The sequence below is a fragment of the Rhinolophus sinicus genome, chromosome 15, assembly GCF_057876585.1.
Source record: "Rhinolophus sinicus isolate RSI-liver-muscle chromosome 15, RSI-T2T, whole genome shotgun sequence".
Taxonomy (NCBI): Eukaryota; Metazoa; Chordata; class Mammalia; order Chiroptera; family Rhinolophidae; genus Rhinolophus; species Rhinolophus sinicus.
The window spans coordinates 111,568,882-111,583,785 of record NC_142515.1 but is presented as its reverse complement, the minus strand read 5'-3'; the positions used below and the strand labels follow the sequence as shown (position 1 = coordinate 111,583,785).

Sequence of the window (14,904 nt, the reverse complement as noted above, 5' to 3'; positions counted from 1 at the left end):
CGAATAAGGAGTTATTTATCCACCTCCTCCCTTTAAATGTAATGACAATAAAATAAAAATTTGACTGGAACCATAACAACACTAAAAAAAACACCCCACAAAAAAACAAGGAGACAAACAAAGAAACCAACCAAGAATGAGAGTCATCAATAGATCAGACATCCTGAAAAAATTGAAAACAGGGACCAAGACATCAGAGGTTAAACATGAACTCTCCCTAGAGAGTTCCTTGTCAGTTGAAAAATAATAAGTGGGCCCTTGGGCAACCATGGAGGGCAGGTCATTAAAGAGCCGCATTCAGATAGTCAGATCCAGCTCCTCAGCATTGCCCAGCACCCCCTCCGCAACTAATCACGTCCAGTAGCCAGTCAAGGCTCCCCTCCAGCTAAAGGCAGAAAATTGCTATCCATGTAAAGTTGGTAACCTGCCTGGAAAGAGTCCCAGCAGGGGACTTTGGGCTTGAGAAGGAAAAAAGAGTAGAGTTGAAGGGAATTTAGAATTGAAGGTAAATTCAAACCCAGAAATTGTTGGGAGACAGAGAGGAAAGGCAAGTACTGGAGGTTAAATACAGTAAACCACTCCCATTCCAGACACATCCCACCCCTAGAATAACAACTTCCGTATTTTGACAATTTTGGTGGTCTGAGCTTGCCTTCCTCCTCCCTTTAGGAAAGGCCCCCCCCATTGGTATGCCCCGTTAATATACCCATTGACATAATTATCTCATTCAGAGGAAAGCATTTTTACAGGAAAAAACTCACTACTTACTTGTATATCTGTCAATTTAGTCTGTTATTCATAAATATGTACCTACAACCAATGATAAACATTGAAGGGAAATTAGTAGTATAGTAAAAAGAAAAAGACCAAAATGTAGCATCAGTTCTGGATCAAAGAGAAAAAGAATTTACGGAATAGAAAAGAGTATTTAAGATATTCTAATTGGTATCCTTATAGATGAAAAAAGCATGTTACATCTGTAAAAGAAGAAGAATCTGCCATGAAAAAGGAGTGACCTGAGAACAAGAAACAGTTCTTGGAAATTAAATATATGATTGTTCATATGAAAGATTAAGCAGATAGGCTGAATAAAAGAACACAGCTGAAAACTGAACTTGTCATCTAAAAGATAAGTTGACAGACTTTTTAAAGAACACAAAGAGATGGAAGATATAAAAATTAAAAGAGCAATGGAGAATAGCCTCAGGAAATCCACATCCTTCGTAAAATTAGCATTTCAGGAGAAGCGAAGAAAGATAATAAAGGGGACAAGATGCTCAAAGAAATGACAGATGAAGAGATATGAACAAAAGAAATAATCTACCTTGAGAACTTAGTACACAAATGCCCAAAAGTAGATTTTAGAAACATACTCTAAAAATCTGTTAGGGTAAAATCTCTCAAGGAGAAGGATGGACAAAGGAAAGACAAAAAGAAAAGGTGTCATGTATCTGTCTGCTCGATTACAATATTGATAGAGAGGGAGTGCGGGCGGAGGCTTGATAAGCCCAAAAGAACTGCTGGAAAAAGAAAACTGAAAATCAGGAGACAATGAGATAGACATCGTAAGAATAAGGGGGAAAGTCTGTGAAAGTTCTTTTCATGAGGCATCAATAAGGAGAAGACTCTGCAACATGAGGCTTCACTTCTCAGTCACTCTCACCACTGACCAGATATTACCAAAGCGTGAGCAAAATGACTTTTATATATTTAACTTTATGAAGCTGCTAAGAATCCACAATGAAATACTATTTGACACCGACTAGAAAGGCTATAATCAAAAAGGCAGATAATAACAAGTGTTGAAAAGGAAGTGGAGAAAATGGAACCCTCATACTCCGCTGGTGGGAATGTAAAATGACGCAGCCACTTTGAAAAACAGCCCGAGAGTTCCTCAAAAGGTTAAATACAAAAAGGTACCTATGACCTAGAACATCCACTCCTAGGTGGATTTGTTTCCCAAGAAAAATAAAAACCCATGTCCACACAAAAACTTGTACACAAATGTTCGTAACAGCATTATTCATAATAGCCAAAAGGTAGAAACATGCAAAAATCCATCACTTGATTAATAGATAAATAAAATGTGGTATATTTGTAGTCATACAATGGAATATTATCCAGCAATAAAAAGGAATGAAGTACTGGTCCATGCCACACACAGATGAACCTTGAAAACATTATGTAAATAAAAGTAGCCAGTCACAAAGAGACCACATATTGAATGATTCCATTTTATGTGGAATGTTCAGAATAGGCAAATCTATGAAAAGATAGAAAGTTCATTAGTAGTTGCCTGGGGCTGAGGGAGGATAAAGGGTGAGAGTTAAAAGGTTTAGGGTTTCTTGGGGTGATGGAAATGTTCCAAAATTGATTATGGCGATGGTTGCACAACTCTGTGAATACACAAAACCCCCCACTGAATTATATACTTTAAATAGATGAATTGCATGATATGTGAATGATATCTCATAAAGCTTTTACCAAAAAGATTGCTAAGAATACAAGCCCTGATTAAATGAGTGAATGGCTGACGTTTTCAGAATAATCATGTAAGTATAGGACTACATACATGGGAACTCTGAAATATATGTAATTTGGTATAATATTCAAATTTTAAAAGTTCAGATTTCAATTTAACAAAATTCTAGAAGTGGATCCCTGGTTCTTTAAGAAAAAACATTTATGAATTTCACCTAGTGGCCGGACCAATCACGTCTATGCCAGAGTGAAAAGTAATGGTAATAATCAGAGCTGTGTTTACTGACTTCCATTCTGCGTGCCATGTGCGTCAACTCTAATCCCCACAGCCCTGCAATTATTCCCATTTTAAAAGGTGGAAACTGAAGTTTCCAGAAGGGAAGTAACTTGCCCAGGGTCACAAGACCAGCGAAGGGTAGATCTGGGACTGGAACACAGCTTGGTCTAACTTTCACCTCATGTTCAAGATGGCTTTCCACAACAGCATATTCCTGCCGTATTTTTTAAAATAAATAGTGAAAAAGTAAAACTATTAACAAGTCAGAGTTTTGCTTTTAGGGGGAAAACCTGCAATAAAATAGAAAGGGGAAGGTGTATTTAGAAGGACAGATTTTCTATGACTTTACATGGTTCTTTACACCCTTGGGTGACAATTGATTGGGAAATTAATGACAACATTCTAAGACAGAAAAGCTCTGGTATAAGGTCTTCAAAAGGGTTGTGCTTAACTAGGGCTATAAGATTCTCAATCTCTAAATATGATACATAGGAAATAAGATAAATGATCTTTCAAAAAAAGTTGTAGGAAAGTCTCCCAAGTGTAAAGAAGAAGCTGAACAGCGACTGGTATTACAACATTGATAGTCCGACTAACTAAGCTGTAGAAATCAAGAGGGAAAGCAGAATAAGCAGAAGAAATTTCCTAATAATAATTCCAGGTTGACAGACACACTGATAATTCCAGGGGAGTAATTCTGACTATTAGACAAGCTGTAAAAAGATTTAGAAATGATAGAATATCTCCAAATTTCTCTTCCATTTCCCCAGAAACAAACAGCATTGTAAAGAGGAAAGATCTCTCATTATCTCTCCTCAATCTTTATGATGCCAATCAACTAAGAGGACATAAAACTGCAATCAAGAACTTAAATACTTCCTGAGTAATCTGAGTCCAAATATTTACAAGAAAAATCACTGAGTATCTAAGTTAAGAGAGTACTCTATAACGATCAAATAAAAAGTTCAGTAAATAGCAAATACAAATATAAGCCTTTATACTATAAAAGGGGAAAATAAATGGGAAGAAGGAAAAAGAAATATCTCTTGCTTTCTATTTCCCTCCATAAATACCATTAAGATGTGGGAGTCACACTGTACAAGCTGATGTCATGGACCCCAAAACAAACACGGGGTCAAGACATCCTCTGGTAAGGACGTCACAGACACGAAGTTCCTAACTCCTTTAGATGTTCATATTATGTTGCCCACTGGCAGAAATTAAGTCATATGAACAGACTTACTGCACTGTTGTTTACAATAGCAAAATCCAAATGGCTAACAACAGGGGAATGACAAATGTTGGCACATTTATAATTTTTAATGAACTATGCACTTATTATCATATTCAACATTTATTGAGTATCAAGCACTTACCTAAGTGCTTTACTCACTGCGCCTTCACCAGAACCCTATGAAGTAAGATCTCGTATTTACTGGCCCCATTTTACTGATGAGAAAACAAAGAAGTCCAGTTACTTTGCGAAGGTCACAGAGCTAGGAAGTGATGGTACTAAGACTCCAAACCAGTCCAGCTCCAGAGCCCAAACTACGCAGCACTATAATAATTGCAGTTTTGGGTGTTACTTTTCAAATGAGATACTGGATTCTATTTTATAATTTTTCTTTCATGGAATTTTTGTTTCAATATTCACAAGCACAATTAATCTCTGGTTTCCTTTTAGGAGAAATATCTTTTCCATGTTTCAACATCAATGTTATTTTCCCTTCGTAAAAAGGAATTTGGAAAATTACCTTCGTTGCCTATCTTCTGAAACAGTTTAAAATAACATTGGGATGGATGATTTGTTTCTTAAAGTTATGGTAGAATGTCCTTGTAAGCCAGGAGAAGGGAGGGAGGTGGCTTTTTAACCATTGTGTCTATTTCATCAATAATAAATGTTCTTTTAGCTTTTCTGTCTTCTGGGATCACATTTGGTCATATATTTTCCACTTCATTAAAAAAAAAAAGTTTAGCAGCTTTATTGAGGTATAACTTACATGCCATAAATTTACCTGCGTGAAGCGTATAATTCAATGATTTTTACTAAATGTACAGAGTTGTGCAATCATCATCACCATCATTTTAGACATTACCATCACCTTAAAAACCTCCCTTATACCCATCTGGAATCAAGCCCTGCTGTTATCTCCAGCCCTTCCATTGTTTCAGCGGGACAACTCTGTAACCCTTAATGCATATGAACATATACACTCATTAAACATGGGTTAAATAAAATAATAGTCGAATCTTGGATATATTGCATATAACATGACTATATTATAATGCACAAGTGGTATAATTTTCTTATAGCTTATTAAAGCTACCTGGTACTTATGGAAAAAACAGTATGATTATGCTCATTTTCCTACGTTCAGTACTGAGACTTTCGTAAACATGTATTCATAATAGCCCCAATGGCAGCAAACAATAGGAATCAAATACTAAAATATGGTCATAATAACCCCCTGCCTCCAGACATAACACAAATTGTCATTTTTTAGTTACTTCATGTAAAACATATTTTCTTACCATAAGATCGTTTTAAAAGATTTTCTTTTTCTTAATTTATTTTCTGAATCTTTTCAATGAGAGTCTAGAAAGTCTAGCTATTTATGAATTGGACCAAGTGTTTCATGTGTAATGTTCAGGAATTTAGTGCTCAGAATTAAGCCTAGCTGACTACAAGTCCAGGCAATAAATTTTTAGTTAGCATTGAAGAAAAATTTCTCTCATTAGGAAGCATTAGTGTCATTTGATTTCTGATTCTTGCTTCAAAGTTCTCCCCATACAACAGGGAACATTAAGTATGAGATTAACAACAAAATATTTTTACATGTTCAAACATGCATAATCCATTCAGTAGCATAGTTAGATCTAAGATTAGGAAAAACTGCTTTGAGCATTGAAAATTTCTTCCAATGATAAAGGTCAAACAGTTTTGGAGAATGGGAAGAGCACTGACTTTGGAACGATAAACATGTCCCAATCTTTCTTTCCTCTTTCTCTCGTTCCTCCCTGCCCAGCAGCCCCCACCTCCATGAAAACGAAACAAAACAAAATGCAAACAAAAGACTTCAGTTGAAAACTCACTGCCAAGATTTTCTTAAAGTGAATTTATACCGGTATAAATTTTTTTTTTCATTCAGGAACTAAAGTTACTAAATTAAGTTGCTTCCTTGTCAACTTAATAACCTCGTTGGCCATCTGTTACTTTTCTATCCTCTCAAAGGCATAAACATCTAAGAGCGTATTACAAGACTGTTTTGAGTTTTAAACAGATGCATCCTTACATGAAAGCCTGACTATAAAGTACTCAAGGGTATTTAAGTCTTGTGCAAACAAGTATGAATTCACAATAAAGGAATCTGAAACATAGATATACTCATACATAGTCAGAGTCTGTGTATGCCCTTTGTCCTAGGTATATACTCATTATATCCATAAAATTTAAAACTATTTTCTTAGTTAAATAAAAAAAAAGTTTTACTTAGCTCTTCTAGGATCATACCTAAGACTTGTTTTCAAATGTTTCTCTGAAAAAAAGTATTGCAAAGTTATCAAGTCATCAATAATAAATATGAATTTTAACTGGAAGGAAATCATAAATGTAGTAAGATCCTATATAGAATAAGCATGAGAAAATGAAAAAGCAGTACTAAATCTGTACTATTACATTTAAATATGTACTATTACGTGTCTCCCCAAAAAAGGTCACAGTTTAAAGATCTGAAAACCTATTAGTGATGTAAAATCTGAAATCTATACCTTATAAAGGTTTATCAGAGAACTTGAAATCTTTGCAAACTTGCTGTAAAACAAATATAGATTTGGAAACATTTTCAGGAACAGAAAAAGAGAAATCAAGTCTGTCCTTTTATTTTGACGACCTCCATTACGCTCCAGCCTGGATTCTAATCACTTTCCTCTTTAACTAAGGAATTACTTAAGGCCCTCTCTGTGTCAGCTAAGTCTTAAAATTTGGAGACACATTAATATTTACCCTCTGCATAGGAGTAAGAATTAAATATCTTCCTATTTTTCTTATTCCCCAATTTCAGTTATCCACCCCCAAATTAATGCAGTATTGTTTGTTTAAAACCCTTTCTCTTTAATAGTCCTATCAGAGTGGCTAAAATTGGGTGGGGAGGTGGGGGGTGGAAAGATAAGTAAAATTGGGTGGGGGGTGGCTAAAATTGGGTGGGGAGGTGGGGGGTGGAAAGATAAGTAAAATTGGGTGGGGGGTGGGGGGTGGAAAGATAAATATGGAGGTGGGAAAAGGGATGTTCTCAATCTCTATAAATTGGTACCATCTTTGTGGAGGATGATTTGGCAACAGAGATCAGACTTCAAAACACAAAGTCTTTTCTTTAGTAATTCCATGTCAGAGCAATTCATGGCAAAGCAACTGCACAAATACATGCGAAGAGTGATAAATAATATTTATATTCTTTAGTATATTCGATAGCATAATCTATCATAGCAAAAAATAAAGAAAAACTAAGTGTCCGTCAACATGGACATGACTTTCAAGTTAGGCTCTACTTCTGTATTGGGTACTGCAAGGCGGCTGTTCGTCAGGTTGGTATATACCGGCACGGGAGGGCTCTGAGTGGAAAATCTTAAGCTGCATACAGAATACTTTCATTTTTTTCCTGTGATGTAAATACACACACACACACACACACACACACACACACACACACACACAAATATATGTCTATGGATCCCACATAAATATATATGTATAGGCAGAAAGAGAGGGAAAGACCAGGAGAGGTCTGAAATGTTGCCGAAAAAACAACCCATGAGGTGCTAGAAGTAGACGGTGAAGAAAGAAACTTCTATTTTCCTTCATACATTTCTCTTGTTTTCATTTTTTTTTCAATAATTGCAAAGAGAAAACAATCATATACTATAGCCAGCAAACTTGCAGAAGAGGGAGACAGGCCTATCAATATTTTAATAGTAACTATGAACTTTAGATTTCTTTCCATCTGCCTGCCTGGAAGAAAGGGCATCTGCTCTCGTCATATGTGCACTAGACTTAGCACAGTCTCCCACGATGATTCTGTGAACTAAATAGAAAACTGTGGCTGTAAAACAGCAATTTGGTTAGATTAATCGCCAGTGGAAGATCAGTGAACAAAGACGGCTGACTGACGGTTCCATTTCAGCCTCCAGTTTCCGTGGCCCTCCAGCCCGGGTCCTGGTGTTCACACCCCCCTCTGAAGGACTTGGGGAAAAGTGAAAGTAAGTAGAGCCACACACGGACCTCTGCATGCTCCTGCTAAGCCTCCCCAGCATTCACTGCCTTTCGACCACAGTCCCCCTTCAGGACGAAATGATCTTTCCCCCGACCTCGGATGCTGCTTCCCTGGTCTTGGCATCACCAATAACTGCAACCTCTCCATCTCACCTTCCCAGCACATTTATTATCTTTCTTGCACTCTTGACAGCAAGCGTACCAAGTCCAATCATTTTCAACCCTGCTAGGATTTATAAGCCACTGATTTTACCTTGCTTTACGCTCTACAGCCCCTTCATTCCTTACTCCCCTCCTTTCCAGCTTAAATTTATGATTTATGATTATAATCACTCCCTTGCCCCCTCCCACCTTACCACACCCACTGCAGAAGACCTGGTTATAGGCAACCCTTGGCCCTCTCTATGCCTCCACACATGCTTGTCAACACACAACTATGCCACTTTCCCTTGCAATTCAAGGGGATTCTCTCTGCTGCCCAGCAGTCACTTATTTCTCTGGTGCATTCATCTTCCACACTCACGTGTGACTCCCTCTTCTTAAGTCCTCAACACTTCCCTTCCCATCCCCGCTCGATTTCTATTTCTATTGCCCTGAGGAAATGGAAATAATCAGCAGAGAACTTGTACTACCACGTCTCCTACCAATTGGCGCCTGCATCCACACACTTGCTGTCGCTCCTGTTGTATCACAGACCTGGTTGCTCCAATCTAAGCCCCTCACCCCACTGACCAGTGAGCTTCAGTTCCCGCCTGTCTGCTCAAGGACACCAGTGCAGCAATTCTCTAGCTTTCTCTCCAGCAGCATCAATTTCTCTCTCTTTACTGGATAATTCCATGAGCACACAAACATGATGTAATTTGTCCCATCTTAAAACAAAACAAGAACAAAAAACCCCTGCACCACCCAGGATCTCCTGCCAGCTCTTTCTCAACTTCCCTTAACAGCAAAATTACTTTTAAAAACTGCTGACATTTGTTGTTTTCAACGACTCCCCTTTTTCTCTTGAATCCATTCTATGACGCTAAATCCGATGGTCAGTTCTTCATTTTCTGCAGCATTTGAGAGACGATCACTTCTTCCTCCTCGAAACACTTTCTCTACTTGGCTTCCAGAATACTCCTATCCATTCTCTGCTTACCTCACTGTTCTTCTTTCAGTCTCTTATTGGTTCCTGTTTATCTCATCTCAGCTTGAGTGTGGTCAAGCCTTACAACTCACAGTGGGCTTTGTTTATACTAACTCCCTAGGGGACCCTATCTCATCTCGTGACTTTAAATACTATTAGTGACACCCTAATCTAGCCCTTCAGTTTGTGGCAATCTCCTGATTCCAGATTCATATATTCAACTGCCTACTGGAATCTCCAGCTGGATATCTTTCAAGCACCTTAAATTTAACATGGCTATAAACGGAGTTCTCATCTACCCACCCAAAACCTGCTCCTCCTACAGTTTGCTCCATCTCAGCAAATGGTCATTCCACCCTTCCAGTGGCTCAGGCCGAAAACCTTACTCATTAGTGACTCCTCTCCCTCTCTCACATCCAACCCATCAGCAAGTCCCATTGGCTCTACCTTCAAAATGCAGCTAGAATCTGCCACTCCTTCCCACTTCTGCTTCCACAGCCCTGGCCCAATGCCCCCATCACCTCCTGCCCAAAGCATTGCAACCGTTTCCTGATTGCTCTCCTTGCTTCTACCCCTAACTATTCTCAACCCAGTAGCCAGTGTGACTCATTTAAAACTTTACATCAGATAAAAAACCTTCTCCTACTAAGAATGAAAATCGTCACAATTGCCTACAAGGTCTGGCCCCGTTCCCTGCCTGACCTAATTTCCCATCACTCACTGTGCTCTAGCTTCAATGAGGAAGAATGCAACCTCCAGAACTATGGGCTTTGCTATGATACTCGTTTGTTGCCTCTCTCTCTCTGTCTCTCTGTCTCTCTGTCTCTCTGTCTCTCTCTCTCTCTCTCACACACACACACACACACACACACACACACACACACACACACACACACAATCCCTAAAGCCAAAAGCCCTACGAGAGCCAGATCATGGCTAAATCTCATCTTCCCAGGAGATGTTCAACACTTATCGAAGGAGCAATGCTTAAGAACTACGGGCTCCGCTATGATACTCCACAGCAGAGTAAGTAGAAATCTATGTTATCTGTTCTACTTCTCTTCTTCTCAGGTCTAAGGACACCAGAAAATGCACAGTATTGGTGGGGTCACTTCAGATCTTTGGTCGCCCAGTCTCCAAAACAACAGTAACACCTGTGTCCAGGATTATTCCCTTCCCTGACTTGCAGGGAAACACATCTGGAGCCACCGCTGGGGCAGAACTGGCCTACCCTTCCTTTCAGCCCCGTCGTCCCGCCCGTCTGCCTCCCCTCATTGGCAGTCCAGCTGAAGAACTCAACCTCCTGCTGGGTGACTGGACGGGGCTACTCTGGGATACACCAATATGAGGATAAGTAGATTTTCTGACCTCTATTTCCTCAGCTGACATTCTCTCCCCACACACTCTGTCTAACCCCTAGCACTAGATATATTATACTCTCTAGGCAATTAATCTGAGGTACTGCAGACTTCAAATTCTCCTTGACCCTATACCTTCCCTTTGCCTCCTTCATATGTCTTCTGCTGTAATCTCTTTGTTTATTTGTATCTGCTTTTGCTTTTGTTTAGCAATAGTGGTAAGACCTTAAAAGTGAAAAGGACAGGGCAATGAACTTTGAGAGGATAGTTCTCAGTGTGAAGAGTAATACAGTTCTCCCTCCACTTCTGGGTAGAGTGTGTGTGGGCAGGTGGATAGGGGAAGCAGATATAAAGATGTGTTCAGAAGGTAAGGATGCTACAACAGAGCTTCATTTCTGTATCAACTGTCTTCATTCTTTTCAGTATATTAGATCCACCTCTTTATATTCTTTGGAATATAAAAATATATTCCAAAGCCAAACAAATTCATTCCGTATCATTTATTGTTTTGGGTTTTCCTGAATCACAAGCTTTTCCTATTATTTGTGCTATCTGAGCAGGGTAACTGCCCTCAACCTTGTTCGCACCCAGGGAACTCGGCCTTTAGGCTATTTCTCAAAGCCCAAATCAGAATGCTATCTAACAGGGGGCAGAATAAAGTCAGAGTTATCCCTGAAAACCAGAGGCATGAAATCTGTATCCGTGGCTGAAAGCTGCTTTCTAATTTTTTAAGACGGCTTTGATTCTTTTTGACCTTACAGATAAGAAGCCATCTGATGTGCTGAAGGAGCTAAACGTGCCCACCACTGATCTCCCAACATGCAGGGCCTCCCACCAGAAAGAAAGTTTGCTGCATGATGTCAGCCTGTCACCAGTGAAGCTGTGATGTGCTCCCAGCTCCCGGGGGGGCAGAGGGATCAGTGCACAGTAAGGAGCCATCCTGAAGGCACCTTTCAGAGCCCGTCCCTTCCCCATTGTACTCCTCACGTCTCATGTCTTCAGAGTTCCTGGGTAAACCCAGGAGCGCCTGGAAGGCCCATGTCCACAGCTCTTGTCTAAACGATTAGACAGTCTCTCCCTTTGCGCTGTGTGTGGCTTAGCCACCTTTCCTCTTTCCTCGGGGCAACAGAGGCCATCCCCTGATGTGGAAAGTGGAGGATTTCTGGGTCCTGGCAGGAGCGGTGAGCTGGGAATCAAACTGCATCCAAACCAATGAGCCTGAAGTATATACAAACATCAGTTTCTACAAAACCTGGATTGAGACGTCAGCCGTCTCGCATACTGACTTTTCTGCTACCCTCAGTCTGGATTTCTCTGGGCTCCTCCCTGTTATGCTTCTGCCTGGGGCTAACCTAACTGGCTGAGGTCGGTAAGGCCAAGATCAAGTGAGAATTAAGAACGAGGGAGAAGGGGAAACTCTGGAAGTTGAGCATTTTGAAGATTCAGCAAGACAGATGCAGTTCTGCTACCTCTAAGCATATCCCCCATTAGTCTAGTATGCTGTTGCCTTTTCCCCCAGGTCAATCAACCTGGAAAGCAACATCCCCAACATGAATAAAGTTTGGTTGATGCTAACTATTATTTCTCATATTCAATTTCGTAATGAAATTGGAGACTGGGGAAATACAGAAGCACAGAGCTTTAGGGCTTAAAACTTTAAGATCTGGAAATCACTTGGCCCAAGCAATCCCTACATTCTGTAGACAAAGGAGCTGGGGTCCAGAGAGGTTAATTAGTTGGCCCTTGGCTGAATTCAAGATGAAAACCATCTAATCTGGGACTAAACTGGGTTCTGAAGAAAAAGGAGGACCTCGGAAAATTAGGAAGTTTCAGCTGAAGCATGCCAGGCAAGAAGAACCTAGGGCAGTGTTACTAGATACCTATTGCTGACAACACATTACGCCAAAACTTACCCACTGAAAACAACAAACACATATATTCTCACCGTTTCTGCGGGTCAGTAATTAGGGGGAGCCTAGCTAGGGGGAGCCTAGCTAGGTAGCTCTGGCTCAGGGTCTTTCAAGAGGCTGCTGCTGTGCCAGCCACAGCTGTGGTCAGCTCAAAGCTCAACTGGAAGAGGATGTATCTGCTGCCAAGCCCATGCGTGGTCGGTGGCAGGTGTCAGGGGCTCGCTTCTAAGCTCCCTCACACAGGCCTCTCTGCAGGGCTGCTTCACTGCAGCTGGCTTCCCCAGAGTAAGGGATCCAAGACAAAGTGAGAGAAAACCCATGATGGGAGCCACCATCTTTCATAACCTAATCTCAAAACTGACACCCCCTTACTTCTGCTGTACGGTATTCTGTTCTTTACAAGTGAGTCAATAAGATGTGAGTATCAGGAGGTGAGGCTCATTGGGGCCATCGTAACGGCTGCCTTCCATAGAAGGAGTGAGGGAAGGGTCTAGACTAAGGAGCTGGGAGGCAAAGACTGACCACGTTTAGTAATCACAGATAAACAGAGGCATGGGGAGTTTAAATAGAGGTATTCAGGGGGGAATGCCTTCCTAGTCTCCCATTAACCCCACCCACTGAAAGCCCTGCACGGTTGTGCTCACAGTACATAGAGGTTAGAGAAGGTGTTTGTTACGGAGATTTCTAACCCGTAATATCCTGTAACCAGAGGGTAGCCTAGGAATGTGTCTCATATAAGAGATGTATGGCTGCTTTATCCCTATCCTTTTCCTGTGCCTCTGGTACAAACACACTGGTTAAGAACATGGGATGTGACACCGGCCAATGCAGAGTTAATTTATGGATTTCATAAGATGCTGATTAAAATAATAACAGGATACTCTGTATTTGACAAATAGTGAAAAATAATTGGAAGAGTTTTGGCAAGACAGTGGAATAAGCAACAGCAAAGTGAACATCCCTTGCTCAAATTTCATTAAATACTAATAAAATCATTGTTTGAAAATGAAAATTTTCATTAATAACTACAAAGATAAGGTAATTACATAAAGATAAGTAAATTCAATCTGGGCCATTAAAAAGCTTTCCATACATATGAAGAAAATAGTAAGAACTCTGAAAAAAATTAATTCCCCCAAATGCAAAAATTATACAAAGTATAAGCTGGATTCAAAGAATGTTTACAATTTATTCTCAAAAGGACATTGTTCATATTAATAATGTTTCCTTGGGATTTTTTTAGATGACAACACCACAGAATTGCAACCAAGGCATAACTAATGCTGTGGAAGATGCTTCAGCAAAAGAAAAGATGAACATGAGGAATTCAAAATAAGTAAAAAAGACAACACAGTGTGAGAAAAGATGATGGATCTAGATATTAGAGCCAAGAAATCCAATAAAGGGATAAAAGTAGGTTTTAGAATCATAAAATAGTTGAAAGGCACCTTACAAGTAATCCGATAAAATTTTCAGCTCAAAGCGTAAGTTTCTTTGTTTTAATAGACTTTTTACTTCTTAATACAGAAGCATTAGAAAACTAACTGTTGGGGATGGGAGATGGGAACTATTTTCAATACATAGCACCATCCCACCCTTTGCCCACCAGAATCCTCTACAAGTAAAATATACACATAATGGGTGAGATGGAATGAAATAGTTGTCTGTATAAACAACCCCCAAAATTCAATTTAATACATGCCTTATGTGTTTTAGGAATAAGCTAAAATTGTAGATTTGGGGATAATTTCAAAGCAACATACCAGAAATGAGATCATCCTTGCAAAAGCTTAAATCTAATCAACAATATCACGTACTGACTGAATAACAACAGTATTAGGAAGAGGAATGGTCGGCATGGAATCTCAGAAAGCAAAAGCCATACTGCTGTGTGTGATCATACCCTAGGCTATTAAGAGAGACTCTGAGTGTGATGAATATAAACTTCACATTTATTTAGAAAAACATGTTCTGTTAGGGAGAAGGGCTCTTTCACCTCGTTTTGTAAGGACAGAATATTTCATCCTAGTAAGTGAAATGCTTGTAGAGATTAACTACTTCCGTTTGTTCTGATCTGAAACCTCTTCAAAACCACTTAGTAATTTGGATTCCCTACTTACATAAAGAAGGTGTGCCCTGATTGGGGAAAATGAACATTCTAAATAATGAAAATAAATAGCCCTCATTGCAAAAAACATGCTGGTTTCATACACAAGTCTTAAAACTTAGTAAGTCAGTCTCTTGAATTTGATCTACTCTAGGTGCTCTAACAAGCTCTGAATTTCATAAGCTACAAAGCTAAGGGCCCAGAGCTTAGATTGAGATAACCTCAGCCAAGTCATGTTGCCTGTGAAAAGACCTGCCTAAGTGGATTCTCCGGGTGACATCGCCTCTTTATCTCATCTCTAACTACGGCAGGAACTTATATTTACTTTATGCCTCCTATGCATTAGTTACTACACTGGTTGCTTTAAATATCTTAT

At 39.6% G+C, this 14,904-nt stretch overlaps 1 protein-coding gene across 7 annotated transcripts in view; it reads right to left on the bottom strand.

The window, feature by feature from the left end:
* The window catches only part of SH3D19 (SH3 domain containing 19), a 141,910-nt gene that overhangs the window by 92,055 nt on the left and 34,951 nt on the right, over nt 1-14,904 (bottom strand). Inside the window, exon 1 of one of the 7 annotated variants that reach the window (XM_088792575.1) lies at nt 8,669-8,727. The exons of the other annotated variants lie outside the window; for them this stretch is intronic. Coding sequence (XP_088648701.1) covers nt 8,669-8,684 — 16 coding nt within the window. The 5' untranslated portion in view covers nt 8,685-8,727. Of the gene's footprint in view, nt 1-8,668; nt 8,728-14,904 lie in introns of those variants that run through there. 7 annotated transcript variants of the gene reach the window in all.